Genomic DNA, 20,681 nt, shown 5'->3' with positions numbered 1-20,681 from the left:
TGGCTGATTGATTTAGATTCCCCCCCCCCCCCCCCCCCCCCCCCGTCACATAAGGGAAGGGTGTTTTTGAGCTGTGCCTGAATGGTGTGAATTAACTTATCAAAAGTTTATGAAACCATGACATCATCATCGGGGCTTTTAACAGCATAGTAATCTCTGTAAATACAAACCTCTGTATTTGAAGAAATTCCTCTTAACGGGCCTAAAGCAGAAAAAGGTAAAATTGATTTATTGTCTGATCAGGAGGGGGAAAAAAGCTCATCTGTCTGTCTTTTTATAGAGTTTATGTAATTTCTTTTTTCAGTGAGTTTGGCTTTGCTTTTCAATTATGTGTTGTCCATATACATTCGACTTGTGCAAATTTATTTGCCATCACCTCCCCTCCCCTCCCTCCTTCATGCTTTATTTACTTCTGTCTATTTATGAAACTCCCACACTCATCTTTTGTAAACCTCAAGTCCTTTAAATATTCTTTATTTAAATCTTCTGTCTGCGTGTTTACTTCTACCGTGCCACTGCTGCTGCTGCTGCAGCTTAAAATATGCAAGAGACACAGAAAAGAAACAGAGACGGCAAAGGAAGAGTTGTTTGACACAGGAAGAGAATACTTGTTAGTGTGCTTATTAAACTGAATCCAAGTTTACGCAGAGAACAGTAGCGAGAGCCGTTCCTGCTGGGTATTTGTCACAGAAATAAATATTTTTTTTTTGTGCTGACTGACTGGAATGCCTGCTCCAGCTTGAGAATAAAGTTATGTGACGGAGTTTGTATCACTGCCAGTAATGTTATCCCTCACCCCAGCAATGGAATGATATGATATTCAGTATGAGAAGACATTTGCTTTTTTTTGGAGTCAACCTCAAATGAATACAGTTAAGCAGCTATAACCAAGTTTTTTTTTTTTTTTTTAAACCCTCCGTCCTGCTGAGAGACTCACCAAAACAAACAAAGAAACCAAAAAAAGAATACACTGATTCTGTCAACATTTCAAGATAATACAATTACATATTGTATATCTGATATATATATATATATATATATATATATATATATATATATATATATATATATATATATATATATATATATAGTACTATTGACATGCAGTAGTATTTGCTTTCCTTTACTCTGTTTTGCTTATTCAGTGCAACTAGTTGCCTTCAGAAGTCACCCAATAAGTAAATATAGAGTGCATAATTTAATTTCTGTTTTAAAAGTATACAAAACAGCTTCTCGGTTAAAAGTCTTGCCGTCATGATGACTAAGGATACGCCAGACAGCCCAGACAAAGACAGGATTTGCCAGAGAGCTCGCCAAGATACCCCTATGTGTGTCCATTTGTGGCCCCAGTGCTGATTTTCTGTGTCTACAATGATTTACGCATTCCTTTCCTACAGAAAATCTGACTAATTAGTTTGATTAAAATGCCAGCATTTTGTAGAGCAGTTAAAAATAAATTTACAACAGATTGTTTTGGGGGAAGCTGTACAATCCAGAAATTAAGTATTTCCGTACAGTTTTCAGCTCGCTTGTTGATAAAGACAATGTGCTGGTGGGCGTATTGCACATGAGGCAATTGGTAAGATAAATACCGTTTTAAGAGGACATTTCTAAATAAAAAATAAAACAGACTGTCTTAGACCGTAAACATGGCATATCAGTCTGGAAAGCAGCGGATAGAGCCTGATTTCAAAGGTAGGACTAATAGGGTCATGCGGAAACAGGTTAGAGCCAATCAGAGAACTACGGATGTGACTCCAATCAGCATGCCCTGTTTTAGCCCTTAGAACAGGCAGTTGTTGAGGCTTTAAAGATATATCCAGCTCATTCAGGACATAATAAAGGGCATCATTAAAACGTCACTCTATTGCGGCCGCCATCTTGACTGTAATGGTTACAGAAAAGAATTTTGGCGCTAAGAGTGACGCATCCTAAACTCCCGCCTACTGCGCTAGGATTGGTCCGATAAGTTTAGGCCAGGAAGTCAAAGCCTGCCCAGACTTACTAGCTGTGTGTTGAATACACGTGGCGTAAGTCAGTCTGGCTGGCCAGGCTATATTATTCCACCTGAGAAATTTGTATTATCTCAGAAGCAAAGCAATAGAAAACACAGTAAGAGGTTTTATGAGCAGCATTTTTCACAATCATTTACTCAATTTGAAGAATATGGAAATGCCCACGCCTACAAAGAAAGCGTGCGTGCAGACGAGATGACCCATCAGACCCTGAACTGTTGGGTCGACCTTTTAGAAACTGCGCAGGTTTCAGCACGAACTGTTCCCTGAGTGTCTGTCTGAGTTTGCTGAAACAGACATGACCACCGTAGACTGTCTACTGCTTTTTGGTCAATACTTGAAGGGAAAATATTTCACTCAGCTGAAAAAAAAAAAAAAGAACTAGAGCTTCATTGTGCTGTTATTATATTTCCAGACCTGGAAAAAAAAAATCTCAGTAGTTTCCGAGATGTTTCCAAGAACTAGAAACCTAGTGCTGCCCGAACGCTGGATGGCTTTGCCTTATTTTAGTTATTTCTTAATTTTTCTGGTCATCTAAAATCTTTTCCAATGATTATCTTCTTTTTTTTTGTAGCCACGTTAACCCGAGGTGTTCCCAGCGTGACTCACCCGTGGCCTATTTTTTAGCTTTGTCTGAGTCACAGTCGGGAAACGCATTTCAAGTCATTTTTTTTTTTTTTTGCGGCAACCTTTTTGGAAAGCTCCGAGTCATCAGATCCTTCCTAAAAAGAACCACTTTGGCGTGGCTTTGAACCGACTGAGCAAAGTGAGCAGCTCTGAATAAAAAGCAGCGAGTTGTCAGAACGAGGGAAGCTGTTGTGGTGCCGCTCTAACTGCCTTTCTGTAATAATAGTTATTTCTCAAGATGAGTACACGCGATTGCTATTCATACTCCGGGTGAGTCACTGAAAAACGATGCTATTTAAGGTGAGAGTAATGCTTTGTTGTAGGTACACACCACCTCCTGCTCCACCGCCTCCTTTTCTTTTCATGCCCGTCTTATATATATATATATATATATATTTATTTTTTTTGCCTTGGTGCTGCAGTTGTACTGAAACTTCACTCCCGTCTCTAAAAGCTTTCTCTTCTCCACTGAGGCTTTTGGTGGCTATAGAAGCTCCTCTAAGATGACTGCAGATCGCTTTCCCCAATCATCCTGTCTCTCGTGTCACCACTCGTCGTTCTCCCTTGTCGCCCTCCCTGTGTTTGATCCAGCTCCTGAAATCTTCATTTCCCCTGTCCTTTATCTCTTTGTGTCAGTCTCCATCTCTTTAGCTCCCACTTTCAGTCTGGCGACTATCACGGTTTCCTGATCATGCCCACCGGCTCGTCCGTGTTCTATTCTCAGCCAGACGGCTAGGATGCTGTCCAGGGAGGGTGTCTGGATCCTGGAGGTGCATCACTTTCAACAAACCATCATTTGGTGAAAGTTCGGTGTCTGCATTGAAGGCAGCTGATATAAAGTTTAGAGTTCTGTTGACAGTGGTGCAGCAGCTAGGGTGTTTGTCCTGCCTTTGGCAGGTTCTTGGTTCGATCCCCTGCTTCGACCATCTGTCATTGTGTCCTTGGGCAAGACGCTTCACCCGAATTGTCTGCTGGCGGTGGTCAGAGGGCCCGGTGGCGCTCTGTATGGCAGCCTTGCCTCCGTCACTCCGCCCCAGGGCAGCTGTGGCTACAAACATAGCTCACCACCGTCAGGGTGTGAATGAACGAGTGAATGACTGAATGTAGTGTAGAGCTTTGGGGTTGACGGACTTGATAAAGCGCTATACAAGTACAAGCCTTTTGCCATTTACGTTGACCGAGGCAGTGGGTATATAACAACACCTACTACCTTTGAAGCATCGTACCCTGTCTGGTCCATAGGGGCGGCTACTTTAAACCTTGCATTAAAGGAAATCAAAACGAATTAAACGTAGTTAGAGTTGGAGGTTGCATGGCCAATTGCTGCAGCAACATTTGGCCACATCGCATAATGTATACAGGCACGGATGGCAAACAAGACGCTAAGCCAGAGCTGAAGTGACAAGAATCTGAAGCTATGCAACCACTGACATAGTATCTGCAGCCATGTAGAGACAGCATCTTGGGGTGGGTAAGAAACCTGTAGTGTTGATGTCCACTGAACCCCGAGGTCTCTCATTAGAGCAACTAATTCTCTCTTAGGTCCTTACGTTAATGAGCACAATAAGCTCAGACATTTGGTTGGACTCGATGTTCTGACTACTTCTGAGAAAAGAACCGCCTGTAAAGTCAGACAAAGGGCAACGTGAATGCCTCCTGTTATCCACTTGAAGGACTGTAGGACAGCACACTCCAAATTATGTAGGAATAAATCCTTGTCTTCACTGGCAAGCTCCAAGCTGATCAAGATGTACGGTCATGTTCGATAAATTAGGAAATTAATAAAAAGTTCATTTATTTTAGTAACGCAGTTCACTAAGGGAAACAAAGTATATAGATGAACTCAGTGATGTTTTAAGGCCTTTATTTCTGTTAATTCTCGTTTTTCCCACCTCCAGCTAATAAAACACTGCATTTAGGATTAGAATATTGCATCAGACAACAACAACAATCTTAGGCAGGAAGTTTAATACCGACTCAAAGTTTTTTTTCTTTTCAAATGTACTTTGAATCTGACAAACAAGCATTTTAGAAATGCATATTCAAACTATGAATTATGACTGTACGTGGCTGCAGAGAGCAATGGGCCTCAGAGGTTTTAAAAGCACAAATGATTAGCTTTTAAGAAGGGTGTTTCAACAAGTTTTGATTGCCATGCATTATTTGTCTCTTTCTTCACAGCTTCTTTCCTCTTTATAAACTGCCGTCTTGCAAGTGCTCATCACATGGTCATCAGGCAGCGAGTTGAGTAATCACGAGGAAATTACATCTAAATTAGATTACTCTTTTCCTTATTGTTATTAATTGCCATTAGATGAGAGCCAGTGGGGCACATTCACGCATTGACAGACATCCTGCCACACATGAAGACTTTCGATTTCAAGAAATCATTTCCTACGGATTATGGTGCTAAATGACTTATTTATTGTCACAGACCAATCCCTTCCACTACTTCCTGGTCTATTACTGCTCTGGACAGTCTGTCTTATACACAAGGACAACACAGGAGATTAGATTTGTTTAATTCCTCTGTATAATCATTAAACAGAAAACAACACTTGGATTATTGGATTAGACTGCCACACTATGTTCTCTGTATGCTTTAGGGGATATAAATATTAGAGAACAGTGTAACATTAGCAGTAAATGGTAAAATCGTAAAGCAGGCAAAAAGGAAACTAACATGTCCAAATTTGTGACATAATTGGCTTAAGTTTATTTTCATAAAAAAGTCGCTCTCTTGATGGAAATTAGACAGGCATGTCTCAAAGGATACAAGACAATATGTCATTTTTTTAATTAAAAAGGGTTTATAAATATATTCGAAAAAGGAAATTTGTAAGTTAAAACTTATTTATATCATGGTATTACATAAGTTAAACCCTTCTGAAATATAAATATATATATATTTTTGGTATCCATTGGTAATTTGATGATTTGTTTTTGATAAAAACCAAGTCGTAATTTTTAACTCCCTCCAAAGATTCTCCATCAGCTTCAAGTCAGCACGCTGGTTGGACCACAACTAATCGTTAATATTCCTGCTAGTCGGAACCAACATGTTGGAAAAATGACGTCTGTTTTCAGGCTACATGAGATAGATGAGTCACTGTTTCTTCCCATACCCTTGCTGTAGTCTAATGGATGAGTGCACCCGTTTCTGTTTTGGAGTTAGTCACCAAGATTTTCTATTTTCATTTGAATTTGCTTCATGTCTGAAAGGTCTCGCATACACGTAAATCATTCCCATTTTTTTTAATGGTCCATCTGCATCAACTGCACTCCAAAAAGTGAATCCAGCTCCAACATAAATGAATTGCTTCGATTGGTAACAAGTAATTGGTTTAAGTTCATGCAACTTAATTTATTTGGTTTATAAGTTGTCAAGTTAAACCATTTTAAACAAATGACATTGGGTCAACTCAATTCAATTACTTGCCACCAATTGAAGCAAATCATTTAAGCTGGAGCAAATTTGAACAAATCTTGATTGTGGTCAGAGGCCCCACAAAATCATTCCAATGCCCACAAATGGTCCACGGGTCACACTTTGGGCACCCCTATTCCAGAGTGCAAAGCTATTAAACTGTCCACAACAGTTATTCATTTGCAAAGTAGTTTTTATCTGACACGGTGTATAAGTAAAATGAAAAAAAAACAAAACAAAGAAAACACGGCCTCCCATAGCTAGCTCGATGAATCTGAAATTTACGCTGACTCTTTGACGCTGCGCATTAATCCAGCTCCCACAGCACCGCCTGCACTGCCCTGCACAATCTGTTGTCTTTCGGAGCCTTCCACCGTCGGTCTCCCAGTGGTCCACATTTAACGGGACTTCGGTGGTAGAGACGCCACAGCAGGTCTTTCATGTCCAACACCCTTCCTTGGTTACTGTTGCTATGCATGGCAGATCGTTGCCGTCACCGGTGCATCCAATAGGCATGTCGGCGCGGCCGGGGGAGTAAAAACAGCATCCTATATTACAGCATATAATGAGAGAGGCTTCATCAGTGTTCTCTCCAAATGTCAGAGCGGCTTTAATGATGCTGCTGAGCGCGCACACACACACACACACATGCACACACACACACGCACACACACACTGGAGCCGTGTGCAGGCTACCTCAGTGTGTGATGCTCTTTTCTGCATTGTTGGCGTTTTCTGTAATCCCGCCTATCTTTATTCCCCTTTCTATGGCTATATATCTGTTTGCTACATGCAGCATGTGTCTGCCCTATCTTGTTACTTTCATGTCACTTTAAAAAAAAACAACTATATATATATATATATATATATATATATATATATATATATATATATATATCCCACTTAAAAGGAAAGTTCTGAGCATCTGATCGCTAGTTACACATTTCTACAAATGATCTGTGTATTTCCTTTTTCTTTTTTAGGTATGATAATGAAGACAAAAGGTACATTAAGGGTTCTGATGTACTCAAAGACCCAGAAAATCCCTTCTCTAAATAATTTCAGACACTCCAACACATTCAACTTCTATTACTGCAGGATGTATCTCTGTGTGGGTTTGGTATTAATACCACAGAGTCAGTTCACCAGCAGGGCAGGAGAAAATACACTCAATTATTTACGGTGAGTAATAAATTGGTGAAAAATAGATACGAGTTGCGTAATAAAGATGGACAGAAGGGGCAAAAATAACAAAAAAAAACAGGAAACAACGTAGAAACAGGTAAAGGCAGCAGCAAAAAAAGAGACGCGTTTAATGGCAGTAGACAAAAGGAAGAGTTCGAGGCCAAGCAAAGAGACAGAGAAAGCAGCGGCGAGTAGCTGAGGATCAAGAGTTGTGGGGAGGACAATACAACCTGAGAAAGACACAGAGTAAGAGGAAAGGCTTGTGAGCGAACATGCCGGCCGGGGCTCTTGGTGCATTGCAGAAGGCATTGCCATGGAAACGATTGGATGGAAAGCGCAGGCGAGGAGGAGGGGATTAAATAGGAAGGAAGAGATCACTGCTTTACACCACTGAGGGGAGCGGGGGGGGGCTCTGATGAGTAAGGAGGGGCATGAAGACAAATCATTGGCTATAAAGTCTAAATGAATAGCTTCTTAATAGTTGACCACTAAGAATTTTCCAGTTGGGTGTAAGATCTCAGATTCAGCTGCGCTTTGGCCGAGCTGAAACAAATTTGTTTGCAATGATGGCGGATGCATTTAGGAATGAGATGATTAATCAAGTCAGTACAATAATTTGTTTACTAAAAAACCTCAAGGTGTTTGGTGTTTTGTTTTATCCATCTGTGATGCCACCCATAGCTTCGTAGAACAACTCTACGAAACATAGTAGAACAACTCATAAAGTCGTACAACATGCTTCCGCTTATGTTATGTTATCTGCAATGAAGAAAGATGGAAGATACTAAGATGTAATTTAAAGGCAAAGATAAAAAAAAAACAACACAAAACAATAACAGGCAAATCTACAAATCAGTTTTCAGATGTTGGGCAAAGTCAGCCACATGGCAAAAAAACCCCATAAAACTTTAGATTAATACTTCATTCCCCTGAGGCAGAATCAGTCTTCTTGATGCAACATTCCTGCTGTATGTCTTTTAGTCTTTCAAGAAAGGCTGCACAATATTTAGAATTGTTATCAGCAGTGCTACGTCAATGTGTGCAGTATTACGACAGCAAAGGACTGCTGGGATGCAACATTTGATAAGCTAAAATTGTTCATGTGCTACTCAAACTTTATTTGCCTAAAATATGTTTTGCCTGTTGGACGGACATTAACTGTCCATACCGGATCTTAATTGTTCGTAGCAACATGCTAAAGTCCAGGAAGAGCAATATGAACATCCTGGTGATGTAGCACACAGAGAGTAGTGACTTTAAGGCCAATAACAATCAATATATTCATTGCAATATCAACAACTGTATTGCAATGTCATGAGTTCCTAATATCATGCTGCCCTATTTTTAAGCAAGGGAGCCGTCTTTCAGCAAGCTAAGTGACTACAAACAAAACAAAACAACACAAAAAACTCCAGTAAGTACAGTATGAAGGAAAGTTATTGTGGTTTTACGACTTTATCTTTTTATAAACCTTGACACTAGTACCTGGTTAAGGCACTAATGCCCATTTTCCATGCGCTCAACTTGGCTTGACTCTACTCGGCTCCACCCTCTTTCCATTTATAACACTGTTTTTTCGTACCAACTGTTTTTTTTTTTTTCATACCCACTGAGGAGGTAGTACGACCGGAGCTGAATAGGACTGAAACGGGACGTGAACAGACTGCTATTCACTAATTGGCCACGGGATGAGGAGAAACGAGAAGGTTTCCTCCAAGGAAGTCCAGGGAACAGTTAAAGTGAAAAGCGACAACGTTGATATTAAGGACCACCATGAACGGAGGGGAACAAACCAAAATATGATTATTTTGTTTACAAACCATACACCATACCTGAAGGAAAGAAAAGAAAACAATAAAGACACAAGTATTACATAACTTAAATCAGATCCAGGGAGGCTTTCTCTCATTTTACACACACTATACGCTAATAAGTTTGGTCTCTATAGAGTGTTTGGTTCAAAAATGTGCTCACAGGCCCTGGTCGAACCACTGCGTGCGGAAGGAAGGAGAAGTCAGAGAGCAGCTGCAGCGGATCTAACCCAAATCTGCTAAATTAGCTCAACGTGAACATCCAATATCCATCCATCAATCCATCTAACACATCTATTCCTTGTGGGGTCGCGAGAGGTGCTGGCGCCTATCTACAGCAGTCAATGGGCGAGAGGCGGGCTTCACCCTTGACAGGTCGTCAGTCTGTCGCAGGGCAACACAGAGACAGACAGGACAGACAACCATTCTCGCACACACTCACACCTAAGGAGAATTTAGTGAGGGCAATTAACAGTCATGTTTTTTGGACTGTGGGAGGAAGCCGGAGTACCCGGAGAGAACCCACACATGCACAGGGAGAACATGCAGAAAGACCCAGGGCTAGGGTAGGACTCAAACCCAGGACCTTCTTGCTGCATGGCAACAGCGCTATCGACTGCAAGACTGTGCAGCCCTATTCAATATCCAACCTAAAAAAAAATTATTTCACTGCGATCAAGTTTGCGGTTTTGCACTTTAAAGTCCTTATCATTATCAGACCTCTGTCACCTCCACTCCATACCTGTCCAGGCAGAGAGAAGCTGGGCCTTATTTATTAGTTCAGGCGGGTCCCATTATTTAATAGAGAGTGGATTAGTCAACAAATATTTAAGACATTTTTGGAGATAGAGTGATCCAAATATCATTTGTATTTTTTATTAGTTTTTTATGTTACTATTTATAACGATTTATTTACATTTTTATTCTTTACCATTTCTCGTGGATTTGTTGAAAGTGTTGATCAGGCAGTCATGCTTAACAGCGGCAGAGCGCACAACACTGACGGCTGTGCGTTGGGCTTGAAGCCACAGTTCCAGCCGTCAGTGGGTCCGTGGTAATGTAACAGGAAAACCTGGAGTAGAGCAGAAAAGAGCGGAGTAGGGTTGAAATTGTCAATGAAAAATCTGCACAATTGGTCTTCAGAGTTTGAAGGAACAGAACCAGCCTTCTTCATCAATGTGTTGAGCTTTTTGAAGTCACTGACTCTAATGTTACTGCTCCAGTCGATGACAGCAGAAGGGACCGTACTCTTTACAACATAATCGGTAAACACTGAAGGACCCAAGGTTCTTCAAAAAGTACAGTCTGTTCTGTACCTTCTTCTAGACTGCGTAACTGTTTCTTTGGTACTAGAAAAGGGAAAGATGTCTTCCACAGTCCTGGATCCTTCTAGTGGGTCAACCTAGAGTTGAAGAGGTGCCGCAGAATCCGTCTGCAGGACTCCATCTATCTTCCCATCAACTCTGACCGTGTTCCCTATCCTTGCTGTGAAAGAAAGCATCTACTCAATAAAATATGGTATCAGGAGCATCATGCAGTGGGATCCTTAACCCTAGCATGTCTTTGAAGGTTTGCAGCATTGCAATATTTGTACGACCAACGCTTTAATGAGGCCCTTGGGGTCAGATTGTAAGCGTTGTTGTTGTTGTTGCTGCGAGGAGTCCAGTTGAAGTGTTGCCTCAGTAATATAATAAAAAAGTGACAGGAGATGAGCTGGTTGTCTCGGGTGGCATTGTCTGGGTCCAGATCCGAGTGCAGGGGTTGTCATGGCAGCAGAAGCGCGCATGGAGTTTGTCTAGGTGTCATGCTATTAAGACAGACACGCAAACTAACTCTCTCTCTCTGTCTGTCTCTGTCTCTGTCTCTCTCTCTCTCTCTCTCTCACACACACACACACACACACACACACACACACACACACACACACACACACACACACACACACACACACACACACACACACACACACACACACACTGTTGGAAATATTCTTGACTACTGGATTATAAATAGAAAGCACTAGAAGACAGTAGCGGCCTCCTCCTCCTCCCGAACACCCGTGGGACCCCATCCTTCTCATCCTCCTCTTTCTCCCTCCTCTCCTCGTCTGTGCCACTCCTCGTCGCTGATTCGAGCCCTTTTATCCCCATCACCTCGAATCCCTGAAGTCTCATCGAGCAGCTCTGTTTGCCTTTGTTTATCTCCATAGCGATGGTGACGATGCACGGTGTTGTGGTCGTCATGGCGATGAGACGGGCATGGCAGGGATGCTTAATGAGGCTGGAGTTGCTCGGGCTAATGAGGTGGGACGGCTGTAGCTGGGTGTGTTCTAACCCTGCGACAATGAGCAAACGGCTTGTTAAAAGTCTTCCTTAAGTAACTTCACTGCGTTTTCTGTGCTGTCGGGGCTCCTATAGCGTACACGGCTCTGCCTGTACCACGGCTGCAGTCCTAATGAGCTGTGCAGAGGCAATGCTCACCTGGTCGCTCACCTTGTTAATGCTATTATAACAAGTTGGTTAACACAGTATTAGCGAGTTGGGAATCTTTGAGCTACCGGATAAACCAACGTATAAAGTCCTTCAATATTTCTGACCTGTTGCTTTGCAGCGAAGAGTGATCGCACTGGCTGTAAATATTGTACGGTAAAGATCTGCAGAGGTCACCTAATATTACTGCTGTGTTCTTCCATGAGTGTGCTTCATCTCTGTGCCGCCGTACTTCTCATAAAAACACAAAGGGGAAAATATGTGTACCGCGCAATACTTTATCGAGGAATATATTTTTCTGAGGGTTCCCTAAACTACCCTCAAGTAGATTTAAGGTACAGAACTGATGTTTTAACTTATTTATTTTATTGTAGGAAAGTAACTCCAAACCTGGTCGACTCTTGACTTGTATTTTTGTCACCTTTTGAAGGAACCTTCTCAATACAGAAGATTATGCTTTCCATAAAAGTCGTCTGATGTAGCAAAAGACCTGCCCCTCCCTGGCATGAGTGAGCAAAATGTAAGGAAGCAGCTAAGTACAGTAGAAGGGGCAAAGGTATGAGACAGAATTCATGTCAGGAATCCCCAATTAACCCAATATGCATGCTTTTCATCTGTGGGAGGAAGAGGGAATACCCGAAACAGCCTGTTATGAGAGTGGTCCAGCTGAGATTTGAACCGGAACCTTTCTCCGAGTGTGGTCAGTGTATGTAAACATAACCATGTGCAATCAACACTTCTCTGCCACGAGCCAATCAATTTGTTTTCAACGTAAGACTAATAAACATGCATGTATGTGGTAGGCTATTTGTTGCTAAAGATCATTTTCTTCCTTAAAAATTAAACTAAGACCGCATTGTGAGCTTAAAAAAGTCTGCCAGCGCTGGGATGGTCCCTACGATTTCTTTGAAAGCTCTTCTATAGTTCATTGAGCACTCCCCATTGCACGTGATGCTGTGTGAGAGTTTCCCGACTGTTCCTAACATTCACAAGACTGCAGCCGTGATGCAGGCATCAAGATGGGTCTTCCTTGGATAGCTCCCCACTGCTGGGAGAGGCGCACACACCTCTAAATTGCACGTATAAGCTGGTTGCTAGGAGACTGAAGGGAGTTTTTTTGGTTGCAGTTAAATGTAAAATGTGTTTTTAACTCTGTCAGGGAGGAGCCATGTTCTCATGTTTAGTTATGAGGAGCATGAATTAGAAGGATGAAGGATAGCATGAGTAGCAGCTAGAAGGGTTTCCAGTATAATCAATCGATGATTAATCAACAATTGATCATCTCACTGTGATCTGTTAATAATTTTTTGCAGGATTTTCTCACTGCACTCGATGAAGTTTGTGCACAGAGCTCTGTGTCATATTAGAATTACAGTATTGGGCTGTATTGTGCAGTGCACAGCAACCCACAATCCTTCTTTGCAATGATAAACATCCTGGTGCAGGTAAGCATCAAATAAATTCCTGTGTTCAGAGAACTAATAATGCATTATTAGTTCTCTGAACATGCTTGCCTTTGGACTGACTGGTTTTATGGAAGCTGTCATGAATCCACAAATGTCTGGAACATCCTGGAGACGATTAATCTGGTATGAAGTTGGCCTAAACACATGAGAGGTTATTTTCTTACCGTTCTGGATTCTTCCCTCAAAACTGATGTTCTGGCACAAAAGGTGCAAGATATATGTAGCACCATTAGAGCAATTTTATGTTTTATAAGTCACAATTATATGGCTTTACAAAGAAAAACATAAAATAAAAAATACAACTTCTCCTAAAAAGGCTCAAGTTTAAGAACAATTCCAAAAAGTAGCCTCAGTCTCATTTCTAAATGCTTTACTGGTGAGTATGTGCTTTAATAGTTGATTGCCCAACTGCACCTACTCTTTTAGCTGCAGTGACGCTGTAAAGCTTAAATACATCCCTTTTCTTCTTGCTATCTGAGCTCACTGTACCTGAGCTCAGATACCAAGATACTTTATTACAGTTTACAAATTTAAAACCACAAACTTTAATGTACTTGATTGTGATTTTATGTAACAGAGCAAAACAAAGTATAGTGCATATTTGTGAAGTGGAAGGAAAGGATACATAGTTTTAAAAATGTTTTAAAGTCTGAAAACGTTGTGGCTCTAATATTCAGCCCCTCTGATTCAGTACTTTATAGAAAAACCTCGTTACAATCAACTGAATGAGCGGTGAACATGCCTTTGCTAATTCTCAGTTATCTGGGTCATCGCAACAGCAAACAGGCTTAGATCGAACAGCGAATGTCCGGTTGCCTCCGATTTAAGCCTGTCTGCGGGTGAGAGTTGAAGCTCCTTCAGGAAACAAAAGAAGTCCAGCAGTTTCTTGATGAAAACGGTGAACAGACTGAACTTATAGAGCACTTTTTCAGTCATACTGACCACTCAAAGCACTGTACACTAGAGCGAAAGGACATTCCCACAGCACGATTCAACTCATTAACATTTTATTTAAATTAGCTCCAATTCACGACACCTCACCTCAAGGCATTTTACAACTTCAATTCTATCCAGTCGTGCAGGCAGATTGGTTAAAAGTCTTCGATGGAAACCCAGCAGATTGCATGGAGTCACTGACAAGCAGCATTTCCTTTTGAAAGAGTCCACAGCGGACAGTTGTCGTTGACTTTGCAGCAGTCCCTCATACCGAGGATGCATGTGGCAACAGTGGAGAGGAAAACTCCCCATTTAGCAGGAATAAACCTCCAGCAGAACCAGGTTTAAAGTGCAGCCATCACCGTGGAGAAATTGTGTTCAGGGTTATTAATAGTCTTGAGTGTATGTTTGAGGGGGTTTTATGCAAGTTCAAAAGATCTGATTTGGGTCTCAGTTGCTTTGTTTGTGGCAAACCACATCCTGGATTTCTGTTCTCTTCCTTCTCCTAACTCAATCGTAAAGGCCCAACTTGTCGAGTGAACGATTAATAGTTGTTCTGTCTCTTGAAAGATCTTACCTGGAGTGTGGATCTTTGCAGTGTCTGTAGAGTTACAATGGCTCTCTTGGCTTCTCTGAATAATGCTGTCCTGGTTCATCCTGTCTGTTTAGGTAGAATGCCATGTTTATACTGAATCTCCCACTCCCCAAGCCAAAGCACTACATATTCTCCTTGCTTGCTTGCTTTTCTACCTGTGAAAAACTCTTTACCGCCTGAAAACTTATTGCCTCCAGTCCGCTAGAGCAGCTGCCGAATGGCCTGTGTGTGTGTGTGTGTTTAAAATGGAGTGTACGGCAGTAATATCTGAAAAAGTGGAAAGATCTTTTTTTCAGAATCGCAGGGACATCCCAGAGGATATTAAGTGAGATTGGCTTCTCGCCTGAGTGATCTTGCTTCAAAATAAATAGCGCAGAAACGGGCCGATCACAAGGCGAATTTAAATTCCCCCTGAGTGGAAAGGAATCGGTTTTGAAAAGGCATAAAATAAGAGTCCCACAATCATTCATTCTCGGTCAGCGTCAGATGTGTGTGTTAGCGCTTAATGTTCAACACACAAAGAAAGCATAGACGAGGGCCTTGAAAAACTTAAAGTCAGGTCATCCGATGCCATCCATAAGCTGCGAGCTCACTGCCGGCAACTTGTGTCAACAGGTGTTGGCTCTGTGTCACTCTGTGGCATCTCCTTAAAATTATCCTGCTGAAACGAAGGCGGCTAAAGATTTGCTCTCTGATTATTATTATCCTTTTAGATGGGGGCATGAAGAAGCTCCGCAGCACGATCCGAAGGAGTACAGAGACCGGCATCGCTGTGGAGATGAGGAACCGGGTGACACGGCAGGGTAGCAAGGACTCCACCGATGGCAGCACCAACTCAAACAGCTCCGAAGGAACGTACGTGTCCGAGCATCTATTCCTGCCAGTGTCCCGCCACGATTTTCCATCAGGCCATCATTATCTGTGTTGTTCTCCTTTAGGTTTGTCTTCCCTACCACTCGCCTGGGGCCTGAGAGTCAGTTCAGCGACTTCCTGGATGGTCTTGGCCCCGCCCAGATCGTAGGCCGGCAAACACTAGCTACACCCCCTATGGGTAAGGTTTGGGCGATGCATAACCCCATTCTTCTGTTACAGACCACAATAAAACTTAGTTTTAAAGGATGTGCCCACTCCAGGGTGTTGCATTTTGCAAATGTTGTTGCAAAATTCAACATTCTTTATTTTCAAAATTCTTGTAAAGTGGAAGCATATAGTACAACGTGTAAGAGCTAAATTCAGATGAATCACAAGAGGTGCAAGGTTATTTATTTATTTATTTTTTACCAAGGTAGTTGTTGTGTGTGTCTGCTGGTCAGTTGCATAAAGGTTAATAAATACACTAGAATGGGTAGCATGTTTAAAAAGCCAGATTTTGTGTAACCTGTAGTTTGCAGTTATGGCACACGTGCACAGTAAACATGGCACCAAGCCTTGCAGAGGCGTTTTTCCTCCCTTGAACTTTCAACATTTGTTACATCAGAGCTAAAACGTATTGTTTTATTGGGATTGTATGTGATACATCCACACAAAGTGGTGCGTGACTGGGAGATGGAAGAAAAATTATTCATCTTTAGAAAATGTTTTTTTTTTTTTTAATACTAAATCTCAAAGTGTGGTATGCACTCCCTCTAACTCTGACACCCCTAATCAGAATCCAGTCCAATCAATTAATTGCCTTCTGCAGCAAAGAAAAAACTGTGTATACTTTTCCTTCTAATTTACAGTCATGTGTCGTTCTTTCACAAAGAAATCTCAACATAATGCGTTGAAGATTGTGCTTACAGTTCAAAAAAAGTGTGGAATTTTTCAAGGCGCCTGAATACAATAACATTAAAATTATGAAGCTGTCTCTCAGCAGATTAGTTACAGTAAAATGCAGGAATCAATTAACAGTCTAGCAGAAGTCAGTTTCATCCCTCCCCCAACATTACCCTGAACTCTGCAGCTGTTTATCTGAACTTGGAGGCATGTAGCAAAAGTGTTAGTTTTCAAACATAGATTAACATCAGATTGCAAGACAAAGTAACGCAGATGAGGAAGTATAGTCTCGTTTAAGAAGGATCCAGTGAGGCTGTTTTGTTTGGTTTTAGTAATGGGCTTTAAATGGTGCAGAGATTTTTTTTTTCCCCATTGTGCAAAAAGAAGGTCAAGTAACCTAGTCTGTTGTGGAGAACATTGAGTTTTCTACATTTTTTTATGGAAATTATGAACACACTAAACTTTAAACATGATGGCAAAAAAACATCCCTTCTTATGTTGTTAGATATATATCTTAATCTTTGGAAGAAATTGGTTTTGGTTTAAACTGGAATTGTCAGGTCAGACCATCTAGACAATTTGAAATTGAACCTTTGATTACGTAGATGTAATTACACATCTACGTAATCAAAAAAAGTTGTCACCAAATGCATGTCAGTTACTGTACATTTTTGTGCAAATATGTAAATTTCCCTCATAATATTCATAAATGCTTTTAATGTAAAAAAATAAAAAATAAACACTGCAGTTACCTTACTCTGCTGTGTATTACATTCTAGTGGGTCTTTGTCGCCCTCTGCTGTTAGAGCCCACCTGCTGCATCTTCAGACTGGGGTTATGATTTAATTCCAGAGCTAAACTGCATTTATTTTACTCCCAAATGTGTTGGTGCTTTGTTCCCTCTCTTCAGGGGATGTTCATGTAGGTATGGTAGACAGGGGAGGGCAGCTGGAGGTGGAAGTGAACCAGGCCAGAGGGTTGACCCCAAAACCGGGCTCCAAGAACATACCAGGTACCGATTCCACCTGCTAAAAAAAGTTCAACACAGTTTGGCTCAGCTGTCCATACAGAAGGCTGACTGCTATCTTCTATCTTAGCAACCTATGTGAAGGTATATGTCCTGGAGAACGGGATGTGCTTGGCCAAAAAGAAAACCAAAGTAGTAAAGAAGACTCTGGATCCCACCTACCAGCAGGCTTTGTTGTTTGATGAAAGTCCTCAGGGCAAAGTCCTACAGGTAACTGGTCTCTGTTTTTTTTTTGTTTTTTGTTTTTTTTTGTTTTAAAAAGCAGCCCAACAAGATCAAAAAGTTTCACCCTAATGCTGAAATTCTTAAGCTAAATAGCTGCTCAATGAGGGATTTGTTTGTTTCAATTATTTAACTTATAACCTGGCTTTAATATGAAAGTCAGCCTTGGTCTCCACTGAAATAGTTTCAGTTTTCTTTTCATTTGTTCTGAGTGCATAAGTGGGGTTTTATTAAAGACTTCTGAAGAGGAGATCTAAGTGAAGCAAGCACTGGGATAAGGCTACTTTAACTCCAGATTAGGACCACCTTATGGTCCCCAGGAAGTCTGTGTCTCTTTTGATCACGCCAAAGCTAGAAAACCCATCACGTAGGTTTTTTGCCCGCTGGTGTCCTTTTAAATTGATCCTGCTATGATTATCACATCCACAGTCAGGCGTTTCCTCAAGATATTTTGAATTTCCCCATTAAATATGTCGCGTTTCTGCGACTCCACCATCGGTTTCAGCCATACTGTAGAGCAGGGGCCTGCAACGTTCACAATCTAAAGAGCCATTTTGCCTGCAGTCCACTTGAATTAAACTCGTTCAGAGCTGCAAATGTTGCCTGGACTTTTGAAAAAAGTTATAATTTCAAGATCTACTTTAGGAAACATATTTTCATCGTTAAAGAAACACCCTTTTATGTCTATTTTGAGGTTTAAAAAAACAGGATGTTGATATTTGTGGATAATGATGTAAAAACAATCATAGTTTCCAACATAATGAATGATGCGCTTTTAGCACCATTCTGTTGTGAAAATTAAAAGCAATTATTCCAAGAAAAAACTGCTAAAACCTGCATTTATTATCATTATTACATTTAAATACCATAATAAAAATACAATTTGTAGCCAAAGTTATTAAGAGCCACTGTGGAAGGTCCAAAGAGCCACTTGCGGCTCCAGAGCCGCAGGTTGCAGACCCCTGCTGTAGAGGAAGGACCACTACTGGTCAGTATAGTCATGAACATATTAGCAGCCGTTTGAAGCCTGAAGTTGTTTTTTATAAGTTGCATTGTGACTGTTGGTTAATCCACCGTGTCCTCGCCACCCTCCTCATCGTTCTCTGATTCCCCCCCTCCTGTTCACTAAATACGATACCACAGCTTCTCCCTGACAGCGTGGCAAAGACATTCAGATCTTGAACTGCAGCCTAAGCAAGCTACCCCTCCCCTCTCCCTCACTCCCCTGTCTACAAGCAGCCTGCCAACAATGCGCAATTTGGAGGCGCCTGTGCTTTCCCCAAATGGGACCCTATCCATGGCAAGCACACGCTTGTTCTCCATGAATAAGGCGCCTGATCAAGGATTTTTTTTTCCTTTTTGAACTACCTTAATTGTTTATTTAGCAAGCTCAATGCAGCTCACTTGGCAAAAAGTACTTGGAGCGCTAATTGAAGTGCTGCCAGCGCGTGATTAGCCATACAGGTTTGTGCGGGCCGCATCTCATGAATAAGCTACCAGTCTCCCCGAGGCAGCACAGAGGACCCAGATATGTCACCCCCAACACCGGTGAGCTACACAATCTACCCATGGATGTTTTCTTGCTCAAAACTTTCAGGAAACTGTCACGGTCCGTAATAGGAAACTCAGTTCCTGTTTGATGTACGTCAGAAGATCTCTCCAAGAAGCTCTGGAGACCAACCACAATGTAGCTGATTTTTAATTGCCACCGTGGAGTCTTAATTCTCTGTGAAGGAGCCTTAATTAACTCAGCATCCAAGTCTAATATTTTAAAAGAAAGCAATATTTCTTGGCTAGGCAAAGACACCGCTACAATTCTGAGTTCGGTAAATCAAATGCATCCCAAGAGCCCTCAATTTTCGCAAACATGCACATTTTTCAAATCTACCCTGGGGTTTACAGTGAAAAATATCAACCGGGCCTGTTGTATGCAGAGATAAGGTTTACATGCAACTTTTTCCTACAGCTTCTGTGTCCAAGAAGACGCCACTAACAGAGGCTTGTGTTGCCGTTCCGTTTCATTTCAGGTAATAGTGTGGGGGGATTACGGGCGTATGGACCACAAGTGCTTCATGGGAATGGCTCAGATCCTCCTGGAGGACCTGGACCTGTCTGCCACTGTCAGCGGCTGGTACAAGCTGTTCCCTACCTCCTCTCTGGCAGACCCCAGCATCGGACCCCTCACCAGACGCCTCTCGCAGTCTTCCCTGGAGAGCGCCACCAGCCCCACGTGCACCTAGACACCCAGCAGACGGCGAGCGCAGACACACAGGCACGCGTACTGTACATACACGACGACTGTATTCCAAGCGCGACGCAGTTAGGCATAACGCCGCTCGTTCGGTGGCATATACCCCACGATTCCATGAGCATTAATTCCTCCATGTCCATCGCTATTCACCCGCCAAATCGAAATCTACGCAGACACACCGACGACTCGAACATGTAGCGTTCACTTCATCTCTCACAAACAACCGAGCGCCACGCGCCGCGTCCCAAGCCGTCAAGTCCTCCGCGGCGCGTCTCATCCCAGGGCCACCCACGATCAATGCCAGTTTCTAAACTCTCTATGCCAAACTAAGGAAAAAAAAAACTTTATTTTTTAAAACCAAAGCAATTGTTATTGTTGTTCTTATTATTCCTATAAGTAGTAGGTGAAACTAGTATACAATATAAAGTATGGATATGTAGCAGAGTCAATGACTTAGATGTAATGCAAAAAAAAAACAAAAAAAAAAAACAAAAAAGAATACGTTCTACACACATGCAGACACAGGGAAGCGGAGAGCGGGATGTCAAACACATAAACCTGGCTATGATATTCACATAATGGCTATTATGTAAGTGTAGCAACACTGCTATATTGTATGATTTTCACAGGGCAGAGTTTATACATGAATATATAAATATATACGAATAGATCGTTAAATACTTATTTGTCTTTCTATATATATATATATATATATAGGCTGCATTCTGCATGCTTGCTTGCGAGACATTTTTTGATTTTAGCTTGCCTTGACCGCTGTTAGCAGGAGTGCAGTGCTGCTGCTTTATTTTGCCAATATGTCCCGACAAGTATGAGCGCTGAGTCAAAGTGGAGGGAGGAGACTGCCATCGCTGTTT

The 20,681-nt window shown here is 41.7% G+C and overlaps 1 protein-coding gene across 1 annotated transcript in view; it reads left to right on the top strand.

Annotated features, from left to right (window-relative positions):
- rims3 (regulating synaptic membrane exocytosis 3) overlaps positions 1–20,282 on the top strand; it is a 50,668-nt gene extending 30,386 nt beyond the window's left edge. The window contains exons 3-7 of the mRNA XM_012874241.3: positions 15,265–15,406; positions 15,490–15,602; positions 17,217–17,318; positions 17,404–17,543; positions 19,583–20,282. Of these exons, the coding sequence (XP_012729695.1) occupies positions 15,265–15,406; positions 15,490–15,602; positions 17,217–17,318; positions 17,404–17,543; positions 19,583–19,795 (710 nt within the window). The 3' untranslated portion in view covers positions 19,796–20,282. The remainder of the gene's footprint in view (positions 1–15,264; positions 15,407–15,489; positions 15,603–17,216; positions 17,319–17,403; positions 17,544–19,582) is intronic.
- The last annotated feature ends 399 nt before the right edge of the window (positions 20,283–20,681 follow it).

This window comes from Fundulus heteroclitus, chromosome 13, assembly GCF_011125445.2.
Source record: "Fundulus heteroclitus isolate FHET01 chromosome 13, MU-UCD_Fhet_4.1, whole genome shotgun sequence".
Taxonomy (NCBI): domain Eukaryota; kingdom Metazoa; phylum Chordata; class Actinopteri; order Cyprinodontiformes; family Fundulidae; genus Fundulus; species Fundulus heteroclitus.
The sequence above is the reverse complement of the archived record's forward strand: the minus strand, read 5'-3'. Positions and strand labels throughout refer to the sequence as shown.